The 25,796-nt window shown below is 43.7% G+C and overlaps 1 protein-coding gene across 3 annotated transcripts in view; it reads right to left on the bottom strand.

Annotated features, from left to right (window-relative positions):
- FARP2 (FERM, ARH/RhoGEF and pleckstrin domain protein 2) overlaps positions 1–25,796 on the bottom strand; it is a 354,029-nt gene that overhangs the window by 105,866 nt on the left and 222,367 nt on the right. For all 3 annotated transcript variants that reach the window (XR_003858526.1, XR_003858525.1, XM_029614957.1), the window contains exons 12-13: positions 24,926–24,983; positions 23,866–24,121 (exon numbers count right to left, since the gene is read on the bottom strand). Coding sequence is in view for 1 of the 3 variants with exons in the window: in XM_029614957.1 (XP_029470817.1) it covers positions 23,866–24,121; positions 24,926–24,983 (314 nt within the window). In the remaining 2 variants the exon portion in view is untranslated. The remainder of the gene's footprint in view (positions 1–23,865; positions 24,122–24,925; positions 24,984–25,796) is intronic.

The raw sequence follows: 25,796 nt of genomic DNA, 5'->3' as shown, positions 1-25,796 counted from the left end.
GGACAAGCGAAGGAGAGAGGAGTTGGCCGTTCGCTTGCTGAGGCCTCCCAGGTATCGCGAACCCGGAATCGACATCTTTCCCCGAGAGAACAGCTGAGTCGCGGCGAGTGACGTCAGCTGGGCGGGCCTACCTCCTATAAGACCGGGGGCAGAGCAGAGCCTCGTTGGGGACAAGCGAAGGAGAGAGGAGTTGGCCGTTCGCTTGCTGAGGCCTCCCAGGTATCGCGAACCCGGAATCGACATCTTTCCCCGAGAGAACAGCTGAGTCGCGGCGAGTGACGTCAGCTGGGCGGGCCTACCTCCTATAAGACCGGGGGCAGAGCAGAGCCTCGTTGGGGACAAGCGAAGGAGAGAGGAGTTGGCCGTTCGCTTGCTGAGGCCTCCCAGGTATCGCGAACCCGGAATCGACATCTTTCCCCGAGAGAACAGCTGAGTCGCGGCGAGTGACGTCAGCTGGGCGGGCCTACCTCCTATAAGACCGGGGGCAGAGCAGAGCCTCGTTGGGGACAAGCGAAGGAGAGAGGAGTTGGCCGTTCGCTTGCTGAGGCCTCCCAGGTATCGCGAACCCGGAATCGACATCTTTCCCCGAGAGAACAGCTGAGTCGCGGCGAGTGACGTCAGCTGGGCGGGCCTACCTCCTATAAGATCCGGGGTAGGGCGGCGCCCCCGCTGCCGAAGGCGCGCGCGGCTTGGTCCGGCTTAGTCCGGGTGAGTCCGGTGACCGGGACATATTTCTTTTATTTGTTACCCCAATGGGCAGGAAAAGGAAAGCGAAAGTTGCAACTTCGTCTCCGCTGCCATATCATCGCACAGGCCCGATGGACCATCACGTGACGAGACGGATGGAAACGCCGAGTAAGGACAATATGGAAGCTTCATCTTTGGCTTCCTTAAGTCCTGGCGAAGGACAGAGATCTCCACCGCAACCAAATCCAGAACTGGTAGGAGCGGTTCATGCAGATTTAAGCTTGGTAACACAAGCAGTAATCGCACGAACTGGAAATAATGATTATGCTATTACTCAGAATGCAGAAATTAAGCTCCCAGTTGAATTTGAAAGTAATATTAGTCTTAATGAAATATCTGACAATATTACACTGTTAGATCTAGGGCGGATGATATCGAGGTTGGATAGTAATGTATTGAAAATGAATAAGTCATTGTCAACGGTAATTAATAGAAATGTTGTAGTAATTGAGGAACAAGGGAGGAAAATATCTAAGTGTGAGAAAGAAGTAGATACCTTGACAACAAATATGCAGTTAATACAGGATTCTGGAAATGTATTTATTAAAGATAGTTTAGTAATGCATAAAGAGATTGAGCATCTTGAAAATTTATATAGATTGAAAAACCTTAGGATATTGAACTTTCCCCAGACCCGTTTGTTATCGCCTTTTGAAATGCTTAAAAAGTATTTGAAAGAAATTTTACTATATGGGGAAGAGGAAATTCCAAAGGTGTCTAAAATTTATTACTTTCCAAGGAAAGTTGTAAGAAATATGGAAGAACAAAGGAATGAAGAACCTACTTCCCACAGCATAGGTATATCAACTTTCCTAGAAGAATCACTAGATGTGATTACTAATAGGGCAACTCTTTTTGTTTCATTATTGGCCGAACAAGACAAAGACACATTATTCAGAAAATTCTTTAGAAATAAAGACATTTTATTTTGTGGTCAAAAAATCCAAATATTCCCTGATGTGGCTCGCGCCACTCAGGCCAGGAGAAAGTATTTCCTTACTTTGAAAAGTCGGGTGCTCGCACTTGGGGCTACCTTCTTTTTAAAGTTTCCATGTATATGCTACGTGACCTATCAAGGGAAGAAATTTGGATTCACTGACCCTACTCATTTGGAAACTTTTTTGATTGATAAAAATCCAACCCAGATATCAGAAGAAAATGTTCAAGAAAAATGAAATAAACTCCCTCTCCCTAAAATGGATTTATCCCAAGAATACCCAGTAATGGGCATAGCTTTGGAAAGTTGATATATGTATTGATTTATTCATACATTGTATTCTTGTTGTCCTTCATTTTATGGGAATGTGATATAAATAATGGAGATATGGTTTGTAATTACTTAATGAGGTGGTGATGATTTGTACCACATTTTTCTTGTATTTTCATGGTTAACTACTGTAGAAAATAATAAAGTTTAAATAAAAAAAAAAAAAAAGAAGTTGTTCAGGTAACAAGATAAAGGGTCAAGATCTCTGGTGGAACACCAGGTAGCATAGCGGTTCCATTTCCTATTGTAATTAAATCTTGTGGACTATTTCCTACAAGTTAGTAAGATATCCTGAAGATCAGGTGAAATGTCTAGGTGTTGGTATGCGATCAGTTCAATCTCCACGCTGTTAAGTGTAGGGACAAGCGAAGTGGGTGAACAAGAGATCCCTTGTCCTCGGTGAGTAGTTGAGGGCTGCAGCCCAGGGGTATGGGGTCGCAAATTGATAGGTGCAATAGGTAGCTGTACCAGGGTTGTCTTGGCCACACTGGTGCTATTAGAATTAAACCCGCTCGGTCTTCTATGCATCTCTGGATCGTGCGGGATATGAGCAGAATCGGAAAGAACGCATAAAGGAGGTTGTGCGACCAACTCATTAGAAAAGTTTCCGGGGCGAGTCGATGAGGGCTCGGGTAGACTGCACAAAAGGCATCCAGTTTCCTGCTATTCTCTATTGCAAAGAGGTCTATAGTAGGGAGACCCCAAACGGAGAAGATTTGTTGAACTATTGCCTGGTCTAGTTCCCATTCATGGGATGAAATATTCTGCTGAGCTTGTCCACTCTGGAGTTTTGGATGCTGGGCAGTTAAGTTACTTGAAGAGAAATGCATCTCTGATGAGCCCATTCCAGGATCAGGACAGTTTCTTTGTAAAGGTTCCATGAACCGGACCCTCCTTCCTTGTTTATGTAGAACATTGTTATCTGGTTGTCTGTGTGAATCATTACAATCTTCCCTCGTAAAGATTCTTCGAAGGCTCAAAGGGCATTCTTCACTGCTTTGAGTTCTAGGAGATTTATGTGTTGTGTCCTTTCATACGCAGTCCATAGACCTTGAGTCGTTAAGTGAGCCAGATGAGCTCCCCAACCTTTGGGGGACGCATCTGTGGTGAGTATTATCTGATGACGAAGGGGGACGAAGAGGTCATAGGGGCGAGCCTGTCCGTAGCATTGACGGAGAAAGCCACTACAGGAGGTCTCTTTTCATACTGTCTGTCAAGGTAATTGGAGTAGAGAGTGGATGAAGGAATTGGATCCATTGTGACTTTAGGCCCCATTGCATAGACGCATGTGAGGGCATGTGTGAGGGACAACATATATGGCTGCTGCCATGAGTCCCAGAACAGTTAGTATCTGGTGAGCTGTCGCGTATGTGCTGTACAGTAGATCTGTAGCCAGAGAGGAGAGGGCTAGAGCTCTCGGATGAGGGAGGAAAGCTTTGTCCTGAATTGTGTCTATGAAGGCGCCTATGAATTATAGAGTCTGAGTGGGCTCCAGGTTCTACTTTTCGTAATTTATGAGAAGACCTAGGTTGTCGAGGCAAGAGATCGTGAGGAGAAGATTGGATCTCAGTAGGTCTCGATTGGGTGCTACTAGAAGCCAATCATCCAAATAAGGGAATATTTGCACCCCCTGACGACGAAGGTGCGCCACCGCCACTGCAAGACATTTGGTAAAAACTCTGGGGGCAGAAGAAAGGCTGAAAGGAAGGACCTTGTATTGAAAGTGCTGGTTGTCCACTTGGAAGCATAGATACTGCCAGGAACTGGGGTGCATTGGAATATGTGCATACGCATCCTTCAGATCTAGCGAACACATCCAATCCCCTGATTGAAGATAGGGAAGGATGGATTTCAGCAAAGTCATTTTGAATTTCTCCCTGTAGAGATGTTTGTTGAGGGATCGCAGATCCAAGATTGGACGCAGACCTCCCGATTTCTTGGGAATTAGGAAATATTGGGAATAGAATCCCTGACAGAATCCTTCGGAAGGTAATTTCTGAATGCAATTGTTGTGCAGAAGCATTTGAAGTTCTTTCAACAGAGGTTCTTTGTGAGATGTTAATTGCTTCTTTGGAATCCAATGAGGAAGGGTTGGGAGGGAGAAAAAGTGAAGGGTATAACCCTGGCATATGATAGTAAGGACCCATTGATCCGTGGTTATTTGATTCTAGGCTGGTAGATACTTGGTTAATCTGCCTCCCACAGGAGAGGGTTGACACAGTGGCGAAGGTAGGTTCAAAAGCTGGATTGAGGCTTTGCGGGTGGAGGATCCGCCTGCTGTCGTGGTAGATGGGCAGCCCTTTCACGTTGACGTGGTGCTTGAGAATGATAGGGAGATTGGTAAGTCTGCTGGTAGGTTTGAGGTTTATAGTATGAAAAGGGCTTAAAAGATTTAAATGGGGCCCTTCTGTAGGTTGTCGAGGACGTAAAGGGCGCCTCAAGGTCGATGGCATGTGAGGAGTTGTCAAGGAAAGGACAGCCGTCTTTTGTTCCTTGAGCTTAGCTACGTTTCGGTAAATTTGTCTCCAAACAAATTTTCGGGGTGACAGGGTAGATTGGCCAATTTTTCATGGACATCGTCCCGTATGGCGCTGGATCGCAACCATGCGAAGCGCCTCGCTGCAACTGCGTTTGCTGAAGATTTTGAGGAAATATCAAATCCCTCAAATTGATCATAATAAGTGACCAAGACCTTCTTCGATATTATGATATTAAGGAGGAAGAGCGACATCCGGTGAAGCTTGTTGCATGGACATTTTCAATGCCTGGAGATTCTCAAACAGGTATTGGGTTATGTAGAATTGATTGTTCTGGATGCGTGCATTCAACATCGCGGACTGAAGTTTTTCTTTGCAAAATCGTCCAGCGACTTTTGGTCCTGGTGTGGTGGGGTATTAGCATGAATTCTTGATTTTCTGGCTTTTTGCATTGCGGATTCAACTACCTGTTATTTAGGAGAGTTGTGGGTGGATCCTTGGGCCGGTGGCAGATGACCATGCCCCCAGGGGAAGATCCCGAGAGGGACCACCGGTCAGGCTCAGAGTTAGGAGACAGACACACACTAGTTCTTTTATTAGACAGTATACTGAACCACCAGAGGTGGCAGTAGTGAGCTGGAATGCCCGGCTCGGCTGTAGTCCCTCAGATACTGGAACAGTGGATCCCTGGAGGCTGAGCTTTAGAGAAAGCTCAGCCTCCAGGGAGTAGGCAGGGTATGCAGATTTCATGGCCAGAACCTGATGGTAACACTCACACAATGTCTCATAGAAGCCCAGGAGCTGGAATGAAGTAGGCCCTCGAGAAGCGAGTACCTGGTTCCAGGGAAAGCTCTGAGAGTGCGATGGTAACTCATAGATGTAGTAGGCAGCGATGACTTCCAAGCAGAAGTGAATTCCGAAGAAGTCCGGAACGAGGGCCCTCGAGGAGCGAGTACCGGTTCCAGACTGCAATCTACAAAGTAAGAGAGAATGAGGCCCCCGAGGAGCGGGTATCCCTGGTTAGTCTGAGGAGGCAGAGTAGTGTAGATAGAACGAATCCTTATCCATATCCTTGCCAACTCGAGTAGCTAGCAATTCAGAGACCTTTAAATATCTGAAGCGGATGTTGTCATCTCAGGGGGGATGCCCCTGAGGCTCGCGCCACTTCTGGTACTTGAGGCAGGGCCACGCTGCGTGCGCGCCCCTAGGCATCAGGTCAACATGGCGGATTGCAGCGGTCGGGCCGGTCCGGGGATGCCGGACGAGGTCGAAAGGGAGACACCGCGGCAGCCAGCCTTCCATCAACCCCAGAGGGAGTCACCAATGCGGTAAGGTGGGCGGAGTGGAGACGTTGGGTAGCGACGGTTGCAACAGTAACACAGAATTATGAGGTAGTTGAACTGACGAATGAAAGGAGGAATCTTTCATCTGGTATTTTTAGTCAATTTTCCTTGATGTAGGAGGACTAGTCTGTGGCGTGTCCCAGGATTTTTCCATCAGAGATGTTAATACCAGGTGCTGTGGGAGGGCCACAGGTTCTGTAGGAGCGTCAAAAATCTTTAAAATGCCAAGCATTTCCTGGCGGAGATCAGGAAGTCGACACGTTTCTATGTTCAAGAGTTGTCCAACTTTTTCAAGTCGTGTGTCGGAGATGGTGGTTCAGTGAAAGGAACCTTTGGTGCTGGTCCTAGAATGACTGGCTCCACTGCAGGTTGTGGTGCATCTGCAGGTAATGAAGGTAGAAGTTGAAATTGTTCTACTGACTATAAAAATTGAGACAGTATGGTTGTGATTTGATTCATGGCCTGTGTAGCCAAGCCTGAAGTGGAAGGTGTTGGCTCAGGTTGATGTGGAGTGGGACGAACCCCCTCTTGTGGTGGCCGCCGTATCTGTGGAGGCGATTTCAGTGGTAGAAGTTGTGGAATATCTAAAGGTTGTTCTGGAGCCAGAGGCACTTCCGATGGAAGGGAAGTAGAAGACATCTTTTCCGGTGAAGAAGGAGAAGTGAAAGGTGAATGAAATGGTGAAATATCCCTGTCCAGGTCTCCCATTGAAGATAGCGATGCTTCCCGAGGCCTCTTATGACTGGAATGGTGCTTTTCATGTTGACCGAGAGGTGTCTGCGTCGGTTGTGCACAACACGCATAGTCTGCATTGGTGGTGCGTCGGTGAGTCGAGGGTGCGACGCAGTGGCGCTCCTGCGTTGAATGCTTCGACGATGCTCCGGCATGATAAAGCTTTGGCGCAGAATTCTCTTTGCGCCAGTGCGCCAACCGCTTGGCCTTGCTTCGATGAGTCGACGCTTCGAAGCAGTTTCAACACATCTGTCCTCCGAGAGTGGATGCGTCTGTGAGACATGTGGCTGCGATGCCGCTGCCGCATCACCCGCTCTGAGCTCCGATCCCAGCTGGGGGGAGCAACTGTGGGAGTCCTGATGAAGGAGGGTCGACAGAAGAAGCCCTCCTAGATGAGGGGGTGGCTCTCTTTGGGCCTGGGGAGGATCGCACTCAGGCCTCAGAAGGGGCATAAGAACCTGAAACAGTTAGTTGTAGGTCCTTCATTTTTGCAGCTCGCTGACGCTGGGCTTGTGGGGACATGCATCCGCAGTCTGCACAATTGAACTGGTCATGGGATGGTCCCAGACAGATATAGCAGTCTGTGGCCATCCATGGCAGACAATTTTGCCACAGGGGCAAAATTTAAAGCCAGGATGTGGCATTCTTTGTTTGCTGAAGATTTTCTGACCAAACCTTTAAGTTTAAGTAGATTTTCTTTTCTTCACAATGGTTCTCACAGGAGAGCAGAGCTCCGCATGCCAACTGCCACGTGGAAAAAAACTGAGGAGCCTGAGGTGGATCAGAGAAGATATAAGAGGGAGCACCTAACTGAAAGACTTTGCTAGACTTAGAGAGCTCCTCCACCTAGTGGCACGGAAGACGTACCCAGACAGCATGGCTAATTCAGCTGCTTATCTACGTGAAAATTACTTCTAAGAGTAAGATCATAAATTTATTGACATTTTTACCAAGTGCACTAATTTAATTTGCCGACATGTGTTTCGCCACGGGAAGCTGCATCAGGAGGGAGAGGGGAGACCAGAAAAGATTTTTACATTTTTATCTGAAAAGACTAGGTAAAAACAAACAAGTTAGATAACAGACCACAAAAAAGCTATCTACAGCAACCGAGAACAAACAAGTGAACATACCTTCTTGGACTGACCACAGGACGTTTTTACATGACTGCAAGGGGGACTCATCCTGGACTTTAACTGGATTGTAACTTCCTTTTGAAAAACATGACAGTCATTTTGAATATTTAAACTACTTTAATTAAGCCTTGGACTATGTTAAATTCACTTGCAGAACCTAAGTTTTAGTGCAACACACTCCTGTTGCTTTGGACATTTATCTATGTATGTTTTGCCCTTTCTCCACCCTCTTACTGGTCATTAATTGAATTTAACACCAAAGAGCTGAGAATAACTATTTTCATTCATTTAATCAATTATCAGTAAAAAGAAGTTGGAAACCATTCAGCCTCCAGGGTGTTTATTGCTATCCTAGACTTTAGAGGTCATCAGTGCTGAGTATTTGTGACCCATGCAAAAGTTCCCCCCCAGGGAACCCTGGGCCTCTCAGAAGTATAAACTATTCTGGAGAGCTGTTGTAAGTAGTGTTTAATCCTTGATTGTGTACCTTTGGGTCTAATATCCAGGTTTTATCCCACCCAGAGGGGTTGCATGGTCACAAAGAGTGGATGATGTCATCCAATGGTGCCAACATGGAACTAGCTCTCAGAGTTCAGTAAAGACTTTGCTGAGTATATGTGGGAGTTCCTGTGTGCACTGCCTTGAGAGCCCCTCAGTGTTTTTTTTTTCAGAGCTTAAACTTAAGCAAAGTAATTAACTCTCCAGGTAGGCTGGTAGGTGTTAAGTATGGCTAATTTATCCTGCTATCTATGAGAAATCCTGTTTAATCTGTAAATAAACTTGCTTTTTCTGTTGACAAGAAGACATGAATTAGCCATAACAAATGGAGAGTCCCAAGCTAATGATTGCATTGAGGAGCAATCACTGAAGTCAATCCAGCCTCATCTGATGGAAAGCAGACCATTGAGTGAATAGGCTGCACAGAACTGTTTATCCAAAGTTAAATAAGCTGTCTATACAGTAGTGGGACTGTAATGGCGTGCACCAACAACTCCCTCATTCTACCTTAAGGAGCTCTTCATTTGTGCCTGCTTTAAGAGCCAGTAGGGCGGCGTGCTAAGCAAGATGGATGGATAATGGCTGCTGCAGGAGTGAGATCACAAAGGTGGTCATCATCCTCTGAGGTGACTTGAAAGGAACTCATATTACCTGGGCTATTGTCCAGGAAAAGCAGAGTGGAAAAAAATTGGTGACAAAATCCTCTCTTACTCCCAATATTTTTTCTCTCTGACTTGAAGAGCCTTATCCTAGGTACCATGCACATTAGTTGCCTTTTAAACTCCAGGGAACCCATTCAGAATATGCTGCCAAAACACTTAGGGCCAGATTTTCTAACCTACACGCGGGCGTAGATTTGTGCATGCAACCCGGCGCGCCCAAATCTACACCCAATTTTATAACATGTGCGCGCAGCCACGCGCATGTTATAAAATCTAGGGTCGGTGCGCGCACAAGGGGATGCACACTTGTGCACCTTGCGCGCACCGAGCCCTAGGGGGGCCCCGATGGCTTTCCCCGTTCCCCCCCCCTGCACCTTCCCTTATCTAACCCTCCGCAACCCTACCTAAATCCCCCCCCCCCCCACACACCTTTATTATTTAAGTTGCACCTGCCTCAGGGCTTAGCAGGCCTTCAGAGGCCTCTGGCCACGCCCCGCTCCTTTTTTCAAGCCCCAGATCATAAGCGCGTCCTGGGGCTTAGGCTCGGCACACGCAGGAGCAGGTTTTCGGGGTTACTCTTTAAAAATCCGCCCCTTAAGGCTTTGCAATGGCTGAGAGGGGGATAATGGAGGAGCTGTCTCAAATCATGGAGAATACAAGTTTGAAAAGATAGTAACTGAGAATGCAGAGCACTACTGATTTGTGCTTTATGCCCTCAAGACAGTATTTTATTTTTGCAAGTGTTTTCAGCTGGGGAATCTCACTGCCTCTGTATACTGTATGTATCCTTGCTTGCTCTAGGGTCATTCCAATCTCATACAGCTCCCTGACCATGCTGATTCTATCAGAGATAGTACTCTGATTCTCATTCTTACAAATACCAACCCTTGAAAGCTAATAAGAGGATTGCTGTATGGGTAAAAGACACACAGACCTTAACTTCCCATAATTTATTTTTCATAACCAAAGTATCTTTCCACATTAGGGTCAACTGAAAGCTGTCTAATGTATGTGAGAAGTCAGAAAAATTAGAAACCATTCGAAAACAGAAAAATAGGAAATCCTGCTAGAAAAAATACTGAATATAAAGTGTTAAAACCTTTCAGATGAATTTTCAATGCAGTTACAAATGTAACTAACATACTATTATAGCAATTTTCAAAAGCCATTTACCTACCTTAAGTGTACTTGGCTCATGTAAAACTTATTGACATTTCAGTGGCATATATTGTAGCATTTTTCAAAAGCCCTACAAGGTAAAACCCAGTTTTACACATTTAAATAGAAAATCAGGCCCTTTGGTTTTATGACAACATTATGTAAATGGGCATTCACTCAGCTCAATGAAAGACAACCAAAATGGTGAATATAAACAGCAATCAATGAGTCACAAATAGGGTATCAGCAAGACAGGATTAATGTTAGACCACTTGTACAAATACAGAGGTAACCCGGACCTCTCAACCATCCATAATCTAATTTTACTTGAAAAGAAAATCTTTTTTTGGAAATTTTGATAATACAGATAAAATTAGTTTTCAAATCAAAGCATATAGCGTATTGCAAAATAAGTCCCCACAAAAACATCAACCATGATGAAATACACAACCAAAAAATCCTGACAACAGCTGTTTTGGGAATCTCTCTGCCTCAGGGGGTACTTATCTTAATGAAGAACCACTCAGCATTGGGACATCACCACTAATATGAAAGATCTTCACTGACATGTGGGGTTTACTTGACTGCAGTAATATAAACTCAGGAACTTGAGTAACAAAACAGCAAAGTACCCACAGGAAGGGTCTGTGATCATGTTAGAAACCACTGTTTTTCATTCCACCTCTTTTCCAAAGCTCCAAACTTCTACAGAAAGTTAGGATGCTCTCTAGTTTAATGATTCCAAAATCCAATCCTCAAGAATGCCTACAAAAATGCTTCTTAACTTTGTCATTAGAAGTTCTTCAGAGAGGAATTTGGGAAGTACCGTTGTAGTCAGGGGCGGATTGCCCTATCGGGGGATCGGGCATCCCCCAGTGGGCCAGTCGCTCTAGTGGTATCTCCTGGGTGGTGAATCCCCAGGCCGGTCGTCATTGGGAATCCGCCCCTGGCTGTAGTCTAAGCTGTGTAACATGCATGTTTGTAAGTGGAGTATGAACTCTATGGGCAGGTTATTTGCTGCTTTACTGCAAATTACTAGGATGCAGTAGGACTTAAAATGAGCCTCACGTGTTGACACCATCACCTCATCTGAGAAAATCCACCTAAAAACTTTACATCCTGTGGCAACTATTTTTCCATCAAGGCAGTGCTTCCCAAATATTTATCCAATACGACTCCATTCTAACATGCAAATTCACAAAAACTCCAGACAATCACCAAAACAAATTGCATGCCTTCTCTCTTCTCCTGCTACCTGACCAATTTACTCAAAGCTGGACAGCAGCAATGGCTATATGAAAGGTGGTGCTGGTGGCCAGAACTGGCGCAGCAATAGCAACAAGAACCAGCACATGCTCACAGGCCCCAACCCTTGTTTCTGGTCTGGACGACCATGCAGAATGAGGAGGCAGAGTTCAGGCACTGACTCAAGCCCCAAGCTGTCTGTTGCAGCTGGGGCACAGGTCTGGAGGGAGTGAAGCAACAGATGTCTTAAAAGGGAAAAAGTGCAGGGGGAGGCTCTGTTTCTCATGACCCCATTTACCGATTGTGATCCCATTTGGAGCTGTGACTCAGTTTGGATAATGCTGCACCAGTGGGCCCCTTATTTCCAGATACACCTCACTGATAAAGTCCTCAACACCTTGCCACAAGATGTATATCAACGAATACATCTCAGCTTTAATGTCTAACCAAAGAGACAAAATTGTAAGAGACAAATACCCTGCCTTCCTAGTACCATAAGTTGATGCCAACTGGTATAAAATATCCAAGTAATTTGTATCTGTTTCTTTTCTGAACCGTGAATGTTTTTTAGATTATGTTTTGTGAGAAATTGGTGTTTACATGAAAGTTATATTTATGATATGCTAGTGATGTGCTGACAGCACGGTATGAGTTTTGATGGGTGGTGGGGGTGGAAAAGCAGGGACAAAGTGGCCAAGCTTGCGCGTTTTTTGATGGGTGGGATTAGGTTGGTAGGCAGGACGTAGATGGTGGTATTCATTTTAGCAACTACAGGCCATGCTGCTCTTTTAAGGATGGAAGAAAGTCAAAGTAGCAGGATTACTCCTGGAGGAATTGTGTTGTGTAAAATTCCACATTTGCCCTATAGTGTAAGGCACAGGAAGCAGCAGCAGCAGCAATAGCAGTGGAGGCCTGCGTGGGTCCGAAGGCAGGAAGGAATAGCGTCTGTCAGCTGGAAAGGAGCAGCGGCAGGCTGACATAAGTGGACTGGAAAAAAAAAGGAGTTGGGAGAGTCAGCAGCAGATCATGCAAGCCGGAAGAGATGAGCTTGCAGCAGCTTTGGCCTGCGTGGTCTGAACAAAGGAGGGAGCAGTGGGGAACTAGTGGACCCTGAGAACAAGTGAGGTTTACAGCAAGGTTGGGGAAGGAAGGAGAGAACTGGGGGTCTTGCTAAAGAGGAGGTAGCAGACAGAGAAAAAACTAGGGGGATCTTGCTGGGATGAAGGGAAAGAACTGGGGAATGGGGCACTTTCTCTCTGCCCCATCCCAAGTGTCAGGCTTGGAAGGGGGCAGACAGAGAGAAAGCTGGGGGTCTTGCTAAAGGGAAAGCAGATAAAGAGAAATCTAGGGGGGGCTTGCTGGGTAAGAACTGGAGGGGGGGAGCAGAGACAAAGAGAGCTGGGGAGGGATTACAGCCTCATGGGGTGCTTGAGCCAGGTAGGTCAAAGATATATCTGGTGGGAGAATGGTATGGGAGAGGGGTCAAACTTAGGGGGAAGTAGAGTTAGTGAGCCTGGGTAATTGACCCAAAGGAGAGAAGAGATCAAGCATGAGGAAGGGGGTTCAAGCTATGAGAGCAATCTGGAGGAGTCAGGCCTTATGATGGGACAAATCTGCACAAAAAACATATTTTGCATCTTTAAGTAATTTATAATTCAATAAAGTTAACTATTACTCAAAGATAATTGTGTTATCTGAACAAATAAAGTCTGCAGAATTTTAAAAGTGTACAAAATTCATAAATTTTTTGCACAGAAATTTTTAATATTTTTCCACAAAATTCTCCCAGGAGTACATGTTGCATGAGATATCAAATCTCCACCATAATCATTCTAACACACATGTTCTCAGTTTTAGTAAAAATCACCAGTCCCTGATAACGTATATAAAAATTACAGCAAGATAGAAGCAAAAAATATTGTAAGAGATCCTGACCATATCAGACCTCTTACTACACTACTGAAAATGTCTAAAAAGTAGAATTGAACAATCCAAATTTAAACACAAGTACCATAAAAACAATACAACATGAACTTGACAATTCATATTACATCTGACCAGCAACACACAAGTGGCTCTGCTATACCTTGCTGAGTATATACTTTACGAGAAATTGCTGAAAATAGCACAAATAAACACCAGTCTGATATCTCAGACACACGCATGCAATCAAAACAAAGTACAAGTTCATCCTGCTACCAAGTCAGTTTCCTTCCTCATGTTCTCCTTCAGTTACTATGGCTACATTTTCACACGGTAGTAAATTCTAATGTTTGCACTTTGGCTCTGTGCATTCTTGACAAATCTGAACATTTCACTCTAGAATAAAGAGCCATGTATCTGGATAAAATAAGAGGTACTTCTGTTTTTTCATTCTTTTTCAAAATTAAGAGTCTTTAAAAAGGTCCTTTCCTGAGATGTCTCAGAATCAAGACATTTTCCTCTAATCAGGCAGTCACTGTATGGTACCATAATCATCTCCTAATGATAGTGAACATATTAAGCAAGTTTGCTTACCGTAAGTGGTGTTTTCCATAGACAGCAGGAAAAATTAGCTATTATGGGTAGGTGCGAAGAACCACTCTGTTGTGATAAACTGTACATATAGTTGACGAGAGCCTGGAGTTTGCTAACTTCTTGCCAAAGTAACTGCAATGAGGAAATGCACCTTCCAAAATCAAGAACTTCAAAGAAGGAGAGTCTAATGGCTCAAAAGTAGGCTTCATGAGTTTAGCGAGTACCACATTGAGATCTCATGGAACAGGTGGTTTCTGTATCAGGGGCTTAACCTGCCAGAGACCTTTCAAAAAGCAAGATAAGAGCAGGTAAGTGGAGACTCGTTTGCCATCCAGCAAAAGGTGATAGGCTGATATGCGCTCAGATGGACTTTTACTGAGGAAGTGGCAAAGCCAGAGTTAAAGGGGTGAAGCAGGTATTGTAAGAGTTGCTGAGGCTTGCATGAAAAAGGGATCTAAATCATGTTGCTGGCACCAAATGAAAAATCTTTTCCATTTCAAGGCACTGTTTTCTTCTGGTGGAAGGAATCCTAGATGAGGTTAATATGTTCTATTTCCGATGATAAATGGAGATACGCAATCACTGTGCACTCAACATCTAAGCTGTGAGGTTGAGGGCTGAGAAATTAGGATGAAAGAGCATACTTTCATCCTGAGTTAGAAGGGAAGGATCTGACCCTAGAGGTACAAGAGGACTGCTGGAAAGCCTGATGAGATATGCATACTAAATTTGTCTGGGCCACACTTGTGCTATAAGGATTAGGTGGGTCAGTCCTGAAGGACTTTCTGCACTCTTTTGGCTGTTAGGGCTATCAGTGGAAAAATGTACACGAGGCTTTGACCCCACTCAATTAGAAAAGTGTCCTGTGCTAGTCTGTGATTGCTTGGTAGAATGGAGTAGAATTTACTTAGTTTTACGTTGTGCTGCGATGCAAACAGGACTACTGCCGGTAGACCCCAAAAGTTGAACACTACATAAGTTCCCTGAAGAACTGCTTTAAGTCATTCTGCCCAGTTCCAGACCTTCAGTGCTTCCTGACAGATAGACCACAGTCCCATTCTCCCCCTCCCCTTGGCTTGTTGACACAGTGCATGGCGACCTGATTGTCTGTTTGAATTAGAATGCTCCTCCCTCAGAGGAGATGCGTGAATGTGGTGAGAGCATGCTATATTGCTCTTAATTCCAAGAAATTGATTTGAAAAAAAGACTTTCACGAGGACACCAGATTCCCTGGGTGTGGAAGGATCCCCACATAGGCTCCCCAACCTCTAGCAGAAGCATTCGTGGTGAGGATGAGATAACATCATGATACAGCAGGTTGCTCTGGTGCCATCAAGAGAAACTGCACTGCCATATTCCATTCTTTATTCTGAGAGATCGTTCCTTAAAGCTTCTCTCCAAAAAGGTGGTCTTCCAAGCAATGTGCAGGCTGCTCACTTCTTGCAGATGTCCTCCTGGCTTGAACTTGCTCATAACCACACCATATGGCCTGCTCCAATGGAAGCTGTCGAGGTACACAAAGCAGAATCGAAAGATTCATATACAGAACAGAGGGAGCGTTGAATGCCTTCTTCTGCACTTAAAGGTTGAGGACAGGTGTTCTGGTTGGAGGAAGGTAAGTATAGCTTCAGCTTCTGAAGACAATCATGGAGAACCATATAGAACTGAAGGATAACAATATGAGCAGAAAGCACTTAAATATTCCTTTGCCAAAGTTGTCCAGAGGTTTGGCGGGAGGGGGGGGGGGGGCGGACTGGAATGAAAGCACAATTTCTTTGCTTTTTTCCTTGCAGATTCCACTACAATTGATTGATGAGGTAGATGAAAACCCCTCAAACCTGGTAACTACTGGGCTCTATACTTGAGATCTAATTTTTGAGCCATAGGGGTACATGAAATTGGCATCTCCCACAATTTCATGAGCAGGAATTTAAAGAATGTTGTGATCTGGTAAGACAGCATGTAGCTAAAACTGAGTTCATAGTTATTCAATGTTCTAATGGCTTTAATGTCCCTTCATAGTACTGGATAACCTCAAATTTCCACTTTTGCCACATACTAAAAAAGTCTTGGTTTATGGATTGATTACAATCCGTCTTTTAGTCATCATATAAAGACCATGGTCAAAAGTAGTTCTTTCAAGCTCAGAGTTCTTTATGGTTTAAAGAATTTACTAGAACCGGATGATTTCAGATTAGTGGTTCAAGCATCAGTGTTGCCTACTTTGGGCTACTGCAATGCCATCTATCTTGGGCTTCTCGACTCTGCACTAAAGCCTCTTCAATTAATTCTCAATTCAACAATTCCACTCTTCAATTAATTCTCAATTCAACAGTTAGGTTGATTACTGGCAAAAAGCACACTGACCACATTACATCAATCCTGTCATCTTCAATGGTTACCTGTCTGCTTTAGAGTACAGTCAAAGATACTGTTGCTAACTCTCAAACTTCTCAGCATTTCTTCTCTGCCTTGGATAAACTTCCTGTTATGGATATATATTAACCTACTAGGTTTAAGATCTCCAGAAAGGGGAATTCTCAAGGTGCCAACAGGACGAGCAGCCAGACTGTCAGCAACAAGAGACTGTGCTTTTTCAGTAGCTGCGCCTGCTATGTGGAACACTATGCCCCCAGCGTTGAGACTAATGGAGTGAACTAAAACATTTAAAACAGCATTAAAATCATGTCTGATGAGTCTAGTGTTTGCATAAAGTCATGCTTTGAGCTTTAAGATTTCAGTTTCCAAGATCATTTCTGGTTATTGATCGTTTTATATTTTGTCTTGAGGTAATTTTGTGCCATATGCAACTGCAATTATGTATGTTTTATTTTGTAAATTCCTCAGGGCTTGTGCGTGAGCGATTAATACATTTTAATAAAATACAAATACAAAATAAATACAGCCAGTGTGTTCAGAATTTTAAAGATCCCAAGCAATTCTGCTCATAGGCCACTGGCTTTACAAATATGAACTCCTAGTGCTGTTCCTAATTTTTCAATAAATTTTGAATAGATGAGATTCTCTGGAAGGGAATAGTTATTTGGAGGGTATGGCAGGGGATTAGACTATTCCAATAGAGTCCTCATCTGAGCCAAGTGGTGTAGGCTCACTTGTCCAGGACTCCTATGAAGAAGGGGGAACCTCCGGTTTAAGTCTTCGAGGAGCAGCCTGGTCTATACACCTCTGACCAACTAGATTCTGCTGCAATCAACTATGTCAATAAAGAGCCCCTAATCTAGGGTTCTTATGATTTCACACCTATTGGTGAGATTGGGACTCCAGTCTGTGGAATTGCTGAGGCGAGATTTGAAAGGAGATGCTGGAATGTTCCATCCGCCTCGTTCAAGACAGACATGATGAAACTCCTTATTAACCCTGCAATCTGGTCAAGCAACTGTCATGTCCTCTGGTCTAGGACAGGTGGAGGTACATCCTCTTCAGATGCCAAGATAGATTCTTGCATTAAAACAGGTGGTCTATTTGGAGGATAGGAGGACTCTAGAACACATAGGATTCACAGTTTCCAAAAAAAGAGCTTCTGCCACCAATCTAGGTGGCATCAGTGCTCTGGTTATTTGAGGGGATAAAGAGTAATCACACGCCTTCCTCTGCAGATTTTGGATGGCTGGTATATCACAGTGTCAAAAACACTAAATGGTCGAAGGAAGTCGAATGGCATAAGTTAGTCAAATAGTTGGACGTTCTAGAGGACCATGAACTCTTAAAAGAATGTTTCTCATTTGTTGCCAGAGCAGAGTGAAGTAAATGTGTCTTAGGGTAAAAGGAATGCATAGGCACTTTGTGTAGAAAAATATGCATCAAGTGCACTGCTGCATTGTGCCAGGAATGCATCACTGTGTCATCGATGGCTTGATGCATCATAGCAATGTGTTTGGGTCTCAGGCTCCTGGATTCATTATGCAGTAGTGTGCCATGCATTTGTACACTGTACGTCGGGTGAGTCTATGAATCATGCATCAGAGAGACTCCATGTGCTGCCAGCGTTGAAGAGCGATGCTCCAATTGCACCAGTGCCAATGCACTGTGCTTAGATTGTTTATGCTTCTTCAATGCATGCTGGGCTGCATCCAAGAAATAATGCTGTTTATTCTTCAACACAGAGTGCCCAACAGATCTTGACCCCGCAATCTTTGCTTGAATGGGCGGTGGAGTTTTAGATATTCTGTTCAAATTTTTTCTGAGGAGATCTACTGCGATTCCCAAGAGACTTACGCAGTTCTACCATGCACAAGGCCCAAGAGCATTGAAAGCGAAGGGACATCCATCCACAGGCCTCACAGTTTTTCTGGTCATGGTCCAGCCCAAGGCAGCAGTAACAATTCTTGACTGTTGGTGAGGGACATGATTTTGCTGCAGGGGCAGCTTTTAAATCAACTCACCATAGAAGATTTTTTCTTCTGGCCAGACATTCCCGTATTTCTCACTCTTATTTTTTTTTGGGGGGGGGGGGGGGGGGAGGTTTTGTAGCATTTAAAATTGCTGTTGTGGAGCTGTAGAAGCTGTGAGACAAGTAGGAAAACGTTTTTTGTATGAAAAATAATATGGTGAGAAAATTATTTGAGGTAGAAACAAAGTACACGTTAATGCTTCAGCTTGGACAAAAAAAATGTCTGAGACGGCTCACGAGGCAACACTCATGTGGGAACTCCCACACATGCTCAGTAGAACTCAAAGCTCTACAAGCTTGCAGACACAAGTCCATTTGGTGCTGCCAGATGACATCACTCACATGTGTTAATTTAGCCTGTTTCATAGAAAAACAATGGAAGACACGACTGGTAATAAATGAGGTACAGAATGTTTTGATCACAAATACAAAATACATGAAAATTCAAACCGTGCTTTATCCATGGTGCCAGCCTGAGTTTCTATATAAAAACATAAAACATAAGTAGGAACTCTACAAGAACATACGAATTGGTACCGTTTATTTAAATTTGTCTCCTTCAGCCTTCTTACAAAAGCTAACCTTAAATGAGACAAGCTGTTTTGGTAGCTGTTATTTTCTCTATGCATGTGAACTACGACTAAGAGTAACAGAGAAACCAGACAAATTCAGGAACTCAGCAAGGAAAAATTTATAAAATGTACTTATTAATGCATTTTGATCTCATAATGAGACTTTCATCAAGTCTAGAAGATATATAAAACTGTGTGCTTATCCCAACCACCACCAAAACGCCTTTTCATAAAAAATGAAAAAATTCCACTATTTTCTAGCATGGAAGAAATTACTTCACATCTGACCTGGCTCTCATTTATCTATTATTTATTATGCAATTTTTATTAAACACACATTAACAAACGTAAGAATTGCCAGGCTGGATCTGATCAAGGTTTATTGAGCCCAGCATCCTTTCTGATAGTGGCCAGTCCGAATCACACGTGAAAATCACTTCTAGAAATAGCAATGGTTTTCCCCGAGTCTATCTGGCTAATAATGTTTTATGGACTTTTCCTCTAGAAAATTTGTCCAAACCTCTTAAAATCCGCTGTGCTAGTCCTCTTGGTACATTTTCTAAATCACAGCTTAGTGATCAGGGTAACAATATGCAGCATAAAAAGAAAAACAAAAAAACCTCCCACAAATCACAATGGGCAATGGGGCTCCATGGGCAGAAGCACAGCTACTAATTTGTGGTGGCTGTTATTCACAAATGCAATACATTACTGCACACAATTAAGAATAAAATGTATAGTAATAGGCAAATCGATTGACAATACATCTCAAAGAAATGACAACTGAAAAACCCTAGTCAAAGAAGGGATTGAAAAATAAAAGTAAAAATTAATGAACCATGTACGAGTGGGCTATGACATGCTATAAAGCTACTACTACAAGCTGTAAGTAAGGAAAGTAAAACTTAGTCAATGAATAACTAAAATGGAAAATGACTAACTGGAAAAGGTATTAAACTATGAAGCAGAAATAAGACCAATACAAATAAGTCCAGACTCATAAGGCTCACACACAGCTGGAGAGAATTATAAACGCAAGTACACATCGGTAATATGTAAATTTGTTTAAGGATTTCTGACTTCACACCTTCTTCTGTTGCTACGGTAACTGTTGTATAAACTTCTTGGAGTGGACATACATCTGACTGAAGACACAATCTATAAATCCAGAACAGTACTGCATGTATCACTTAAGAGAAGGTGGTGTGTGGATGAGAACAACAAATGACGACAGACTATTGCTTAACTTTGATGAAAGTCTCACTGAGAGACCAAAGTACATCAGTGTGTATAGTGATTATATTTTCCTCACTCACTTCCTGAATTTGTGCGCCTGGTCATTCCATTATGTTAGATGAAGTAGAACGGTGCCATGTTAGTCAACTTAGACATAACGTTTGGCTGGTTGCAGGATAGCCCCGCGACCGGCCGCACTCACCCTGACGTCACAAGACACCAACAGCTCCCGGCATGCCATCCTCGCTGCTCCTCAAGCATGCGCACGACCACGCTGATTATCAAGACCCCGGGCAGGAAAGTCTCTGGAGGTACACTGACGACATCAGCTAGGCTGGGTATTTAAACCCCAGCTGCTCTCCTACCGTTGCCATAGCAACAAACCCTCCCTGTCTTGCAGTGCGTGTTGCTTCTCCCTTTCCTCACCCTTGCTGTTCCTGTGCCTCGCTTTTTGTTCCAGTACCTGCCTGTGTTCCTGCTGTTCTGCCTTGCCTAGTTGTGCCCTTGTCCTGCTCTCCGTGCCTTTCCGTTCCTTCCTAGTCTTCCCGGTTCTCATTGCGTTTTGTCAGTCCTGCCTGTCTTATTTCTCGGTGTCTCATCTTTGTCTGTCGTGGCCTGATTTCCCGGTTCTGACCCCTGCTTTGGATTAACACTTCGCTCTGGTTTGCTGTTTGCCTGACCCTTGGTCTGGACCTGGACACAGTCTCACTGCCTGCCTCGACTCTTGGACTAGACCTGGATATTCTCTGTTTGCTGCTTGCCCTGAGCACTATCCATACCAGATTTCTCTCTGACTGCATTTTTTAGGGACTCTCACGTAAACCCTGCTGGCCCCTGGAATGCAAAGGCTCAACTCACAGGGAACAGGGCTGGCACAGGTGAAGCTCCAGCTCCTGTTCCAGCAAGGGCGTGTCTGCCAGCTGTTGGCGTGGGCCTAGGTGGGTTCACCAACTAGGCTGCATCAACCACACCACAGCCAAAGGGCTCACATCCATGACATTAAATATATAGACAAAAGTCAACAATTAAGTTGCAAGGACACTTTTTCGTGTTCTAACTCAATACATTTTGTAACTAGCTTTTAATGCTTTGCAGTTACCCGATAAAGGAAGAATAGCTCTCAAAAACTAGTCATAATTAAGTTAGTCCAACAAAAACATATCACCTAAAACTTGATTATTGACCTTTATTTCTATTATGTTACAATTTAGCTTTTGGGTTTTTTTCTCTTTTGCTACCTTCACATTGCCTATATCTGACGTTAATAGAACACACTGGTGTGCTAGCTGCTCTGTATTATTAATCCAACAAAACTGGCAGACATTGGCCCTCAGAAGCCAACCAAAGGTATAACATTCTAGAGCCCAAAGATGGGAAATCCAAGATTACATTCAATCTTGTAGTAAAGTCAGTTTGCACAATTACAATGCATGAAAGAGTTCTCACAGTTTAAAAGGATCAGGAGCCCAGCCACAAGCTTATTAACATACAAAGTACCCTAGGCAACAACCTCAATATTACATTGAGATGCAAGAACAAAAGGGCTACAGCTTCATTCACCAGGAAAAATACGACACATTACACTTGAATAACCTTCACCTTGCTTGGGAATGCAACAAAGTATAAATCAACCTCTGGAACCAATGCCACGTTCAATTACAGGTAGCAATCCCACCTGCTGAATTAAAATGGAAATTTAACCTAGTTTTTGGCAGCAAAGTTTAAAAAAAACAAAAAAATCTAAAAAGCTAGTTTTATGTTTACATGCTCAAGCTCCCCAAGGTTTAAAGCTCTGTCACAAGAGCCACAGAAAAGGTAATTAATTACTTAGACTATACTGCACAGATGCATGGGGACCAGGTCCCAGGGGCGGACTGCGTGTGCTGGTACTTTCTTTACAATACATATTATGAAGGACTGTCTCCACCTTGGTACACTATCACTTGCTGAAATAGCAGAAGATGCAAGGATGGGTGAAGGCAATCCTTTGAAATAATCAGCAGGTTTTGTTGGGGTAATTCCGGTCATAAGGGCCAATATAGAAGGGAGAAGTCCAAATCTGAACCTATTCATTTTAAATGCAGCTCAACTTTTCAATCCATGATCTTGTCCACCTATTATAAGGTATCAACACTGATTAAATTCAGATGCCAAAATAAAGTATGATGTTTCATGTGCACAAACAAAGATTTGGACTATTTTTTTTTTTTGTTTGGGCATTCCAGCTAAGGAGACAATGATACACATCGCAGGTCCCAGGAACTCCCACAATACTGCCCAATTTTCTTGCAAAGCCATTTTCCTACACTTCTGCTAAACTGCCAGTAATATGAGGTATGCCTTCCAAGCATCTGCACTGCACACATCTGACTAAAAATATCCTTCATAGTATAGACAGCATAGTTCATTAAAAAAAAAAAAGATTTTAAAAAAGCATCAAGGATAAAATGAACATATGCTAGCTGATAGTTAACTGATTGCTGAAAATATACATACATTACACCTCTGGCATAAAAAAAAGGAGCACAAATTCTAAGCTGCAGTTTTGAATCTCATCTACACTTAATGTGGTGTGCAGAAAGTAATATGGCAAATTCACCGAGATAAAAATTAACTCATCGACCCTGCCAAACTTTAGCACTGCATATACTGAGGATTATTAAAAATTCTCCATTTCTGCACAGTTTGTAGCACCACAGTACAAAATCTGGGAGTCCAATATTAATGCCTCTCTGTACTCTACTCTAACTGCATTACCTGCAGAGCTGTTTCCATGTGCCTAGTGAAGAAAGCAACACCTCTGCATTAACACACAATTCTGAAGAGAGACCAATAACTTGGATCAAATTAAAGAATGAGTGAAAAGAAATTATCAAAGATCCATAGGAACCTTCTCATTCCGGTCTTCTTGGGTGAAATTTCTCAAATTATTCTGAAAATCTAAAGTGAAATTCTCCCCAGACACAAAAGGGTTGCTGAAGAAGAGGTTGACATCCAGGGGTGTCCCAGTTTCCGAATCCCAGGAGTCTGTGTCCGTGCTGCTGGAATCTTCTGTCATGGTGGTTGGGTAGCTGAGTTGTTCCAACTGGTCAATGATGTCGCTGAACTGGAAGGCAGAACTGGACTCTGAGCGCACCGAGCATGCTGGAAAGTTCACCATCGAACTGGTTCCAGAGTGGTTGGCAGAGGCTGACAGGTTTAAGGCTGCAACTCCATTGAGGGGCAGGTTATTGAGAGAGCTGCTTTCCGATCGGTTATTGATCAGTGAGCTAGTCTCTGAAGGACTTAAGAGACATTGCATTCGACTGGCTTGTGCTTTCACCTCAAAAAGCTCAGAAGTGTCAGATGGTCGTGTATTCCCATTATAGTCGCTACCTTCTTCAAATCCAAAACCACCACCTACATTCATATACATTGGCTCTGGATAGTACGGGCCAGGGCCTGACAAGAGAGGCCCCAGGCTCTGCTGCAGTACATTGTGGTTGGATAATATAGGCGAGTCTGGAAGACGCCTACACAAACCGGACTCTGTCATGCTTATGTCACCATACTTGTAAGAAAAGGCCTCAGATCCTCCTGCAAAGAATGAGATCTCTGCTGGGTCATCATCAATAAATTCTTCCATCAGCTGCAGCTGGGAGTTTGTCAATGTGAAAACAGGAGCAGCAGCCCTACCACCCTGTGGCTGCCCTGTAATGTGCTCATTACTGGCAACACACACACCTGTGGTAAGGTCATCCTCATCATTGTCATTTTTACAAGAAATCTTGCTCTCCTTGTTACCTCTTTCTATAACTAGCTCTACACCCTGCACACCATGAGAAGCGGGGCTACAGTTCCCCGTAACACTACAAGACTCAACACCTTGGCATGACTGAAGAATGACCGATCCAGGCTGCTCTGTCTGTTTCTGCTCAGCCTCTTCTGCTGCTGCTGTCAGCGATGGCGTGCTGCTGTCACCAGTCTGGTTTCTTGCCACAGACGCTCCCTTCTTGGGAGAATTGCTGTCTGCAAAAACAGACAGGCTGGTAGTGGTCATGGAAGAGGTGTGGACTGACGGGAAGGAGACAGCCGAAGAGAGGGACCCAGGAACTCTTAAGCCCTCAGTGAACGAGACACTCTGAGGAAGGGGAAGAAAAAAAAAACACAGAAGGATAAGCGCATTTCATAATGGGTTGAATTCTGTGCACTCGTGTGGCTTTCTGCAGCACACCCCTTAAACAATGCAATCACAAGAGGGCAGAAAGCAACACTTGGCTGCTCAGCATCTCCTTTAAAACTTTTTATCTATAAATCCTCCAAACCATACATATTACCATTTATAAGGTTGCAAAGTCTGCTGATTTTGTGAAGCGGAGTAGCAGGAAATATGATGAGAAAAAAATACAAATTTTTAAGTCTCTAATTCTACAGGAAAAATGTATTGCAGGATATCATGGCTGTGGTTTTAAATATGACAGCACAAAGGAGATGCTGTGTAACTTGTGTACAGGGAACAGTAAGGGGACCAGGCCTTTTGTCAATATAAAAGTGTCCTTAGTAAAGAGAAAATGATTCATGCTGGGACCTGTAATTGCTGTTTTCATGTAGACAAGTCCCACAGGGCACTGAATGTGGATGAGACAAGCTGCACCGACACACATTTGACCAGCTTGCAAAGAACATCAGATGGAAACATTAAAGGGACTCCTTTGCTAGCCAGAATTTTGTATACAAAGGGATAGGCAGTAGAAGAGAAAACGATTGATTAGTAAGATAAGGAAAATATGAACACACAAGCAAAATTATTAGAGAGACCCCCCCGATTGAGGAATAAGAATGCAGGTGAATTAACAGAATGACAGGATCACCTTTGCCCCCAGGAGAAGAAGACAAGCTGCAATCAGTTTACTGACCGTGATGCTTAAAGTGCCGCAGGACTAACCTGTGTTGGCACGTCTGTGTTCAAAGTGCGAGTAGAGACTCGAGCTTTGCTGTGCCTCCTGCGGAACAGAAAGCATGCTGTGAGGAGTCAAGAACACAACCCAGAGCACCTGGTAATCAAAACCCACACAATAAAGGGGGGAAGGTGCCAAGTCCCCTGCCAGCTAATACAGTACAGCATCTCTATACTACCGTCAGCAGACAGGAAGAGGAACAGGAAGGCAAAAGGTTAGTACTACAACAGGACTGAAAAGCGAAAGGCAACCTTTTTACATGTAAGAGACGCACAGAACAGCAGACGAAGAAATGTGATTTTACAGTGCATATCTGCTAATGCAGTGCTCAGGGATGATTCAATAACCAGACACTCATTTTGTTTCTCGAGTATCCCTTTTAAAAAAGAAAAAAAAAAAAATTATATCCCTCTCAAAACCTAGTCCCTCACCACATGCCTACGTCGTCTCCACTGCAGCTACTGATCTTGCTATATCTTGAAGTTATACTGTTGCAGTTTTGCCCTGTCATGGGCTGTACCGCCCTCCACACAGAGGTTTGGCTACAAGTGTTCTACAGATACCTGAATGATGACAGGAATTAAAGCAAAAGCACCAGTCCAATTCTCTTTAGTCCACTTGTCCATTTTTCAGCTTTGTTGCTCTGTCTTTGGCTCCTGCTCCTTTCGCTTCTTTTTTTTTTTTTTTTAATATGGAGGTGGAAGGGCAATTTTCCAAAAAACATATACCTGTTAAATTGGCTATTTACCTGGGTAAATAGGATACCTGAAAACTGCCCACCTTATATGCAGGTGAAAGCATATCTGCTTACCTGTAAGGAGTGCTCTCTGTGGACAGCAGAACAAATCGGCCACACAA

Source organism: Rhinatrema bivittatum, chromosome 9 (genome assembly GCF_901001135.1).
Source record: "Rhinatrema bivittatum chromosome 9, aRhiBiv1.1, whole genome shotgun sequence".
Lineage (NCBI taxonomy): Eukaryota > Metazoa > Chordata > Amphibia > Gymnophiona > Rhinatrematidae > Rhinatrema > Rhinatrema bivittatum.
The sequence above is the reverse complement of the archived record's forward strand: the minus strand, read 5'-3'. Positions and strand labels throughout refer to the sequence as shown.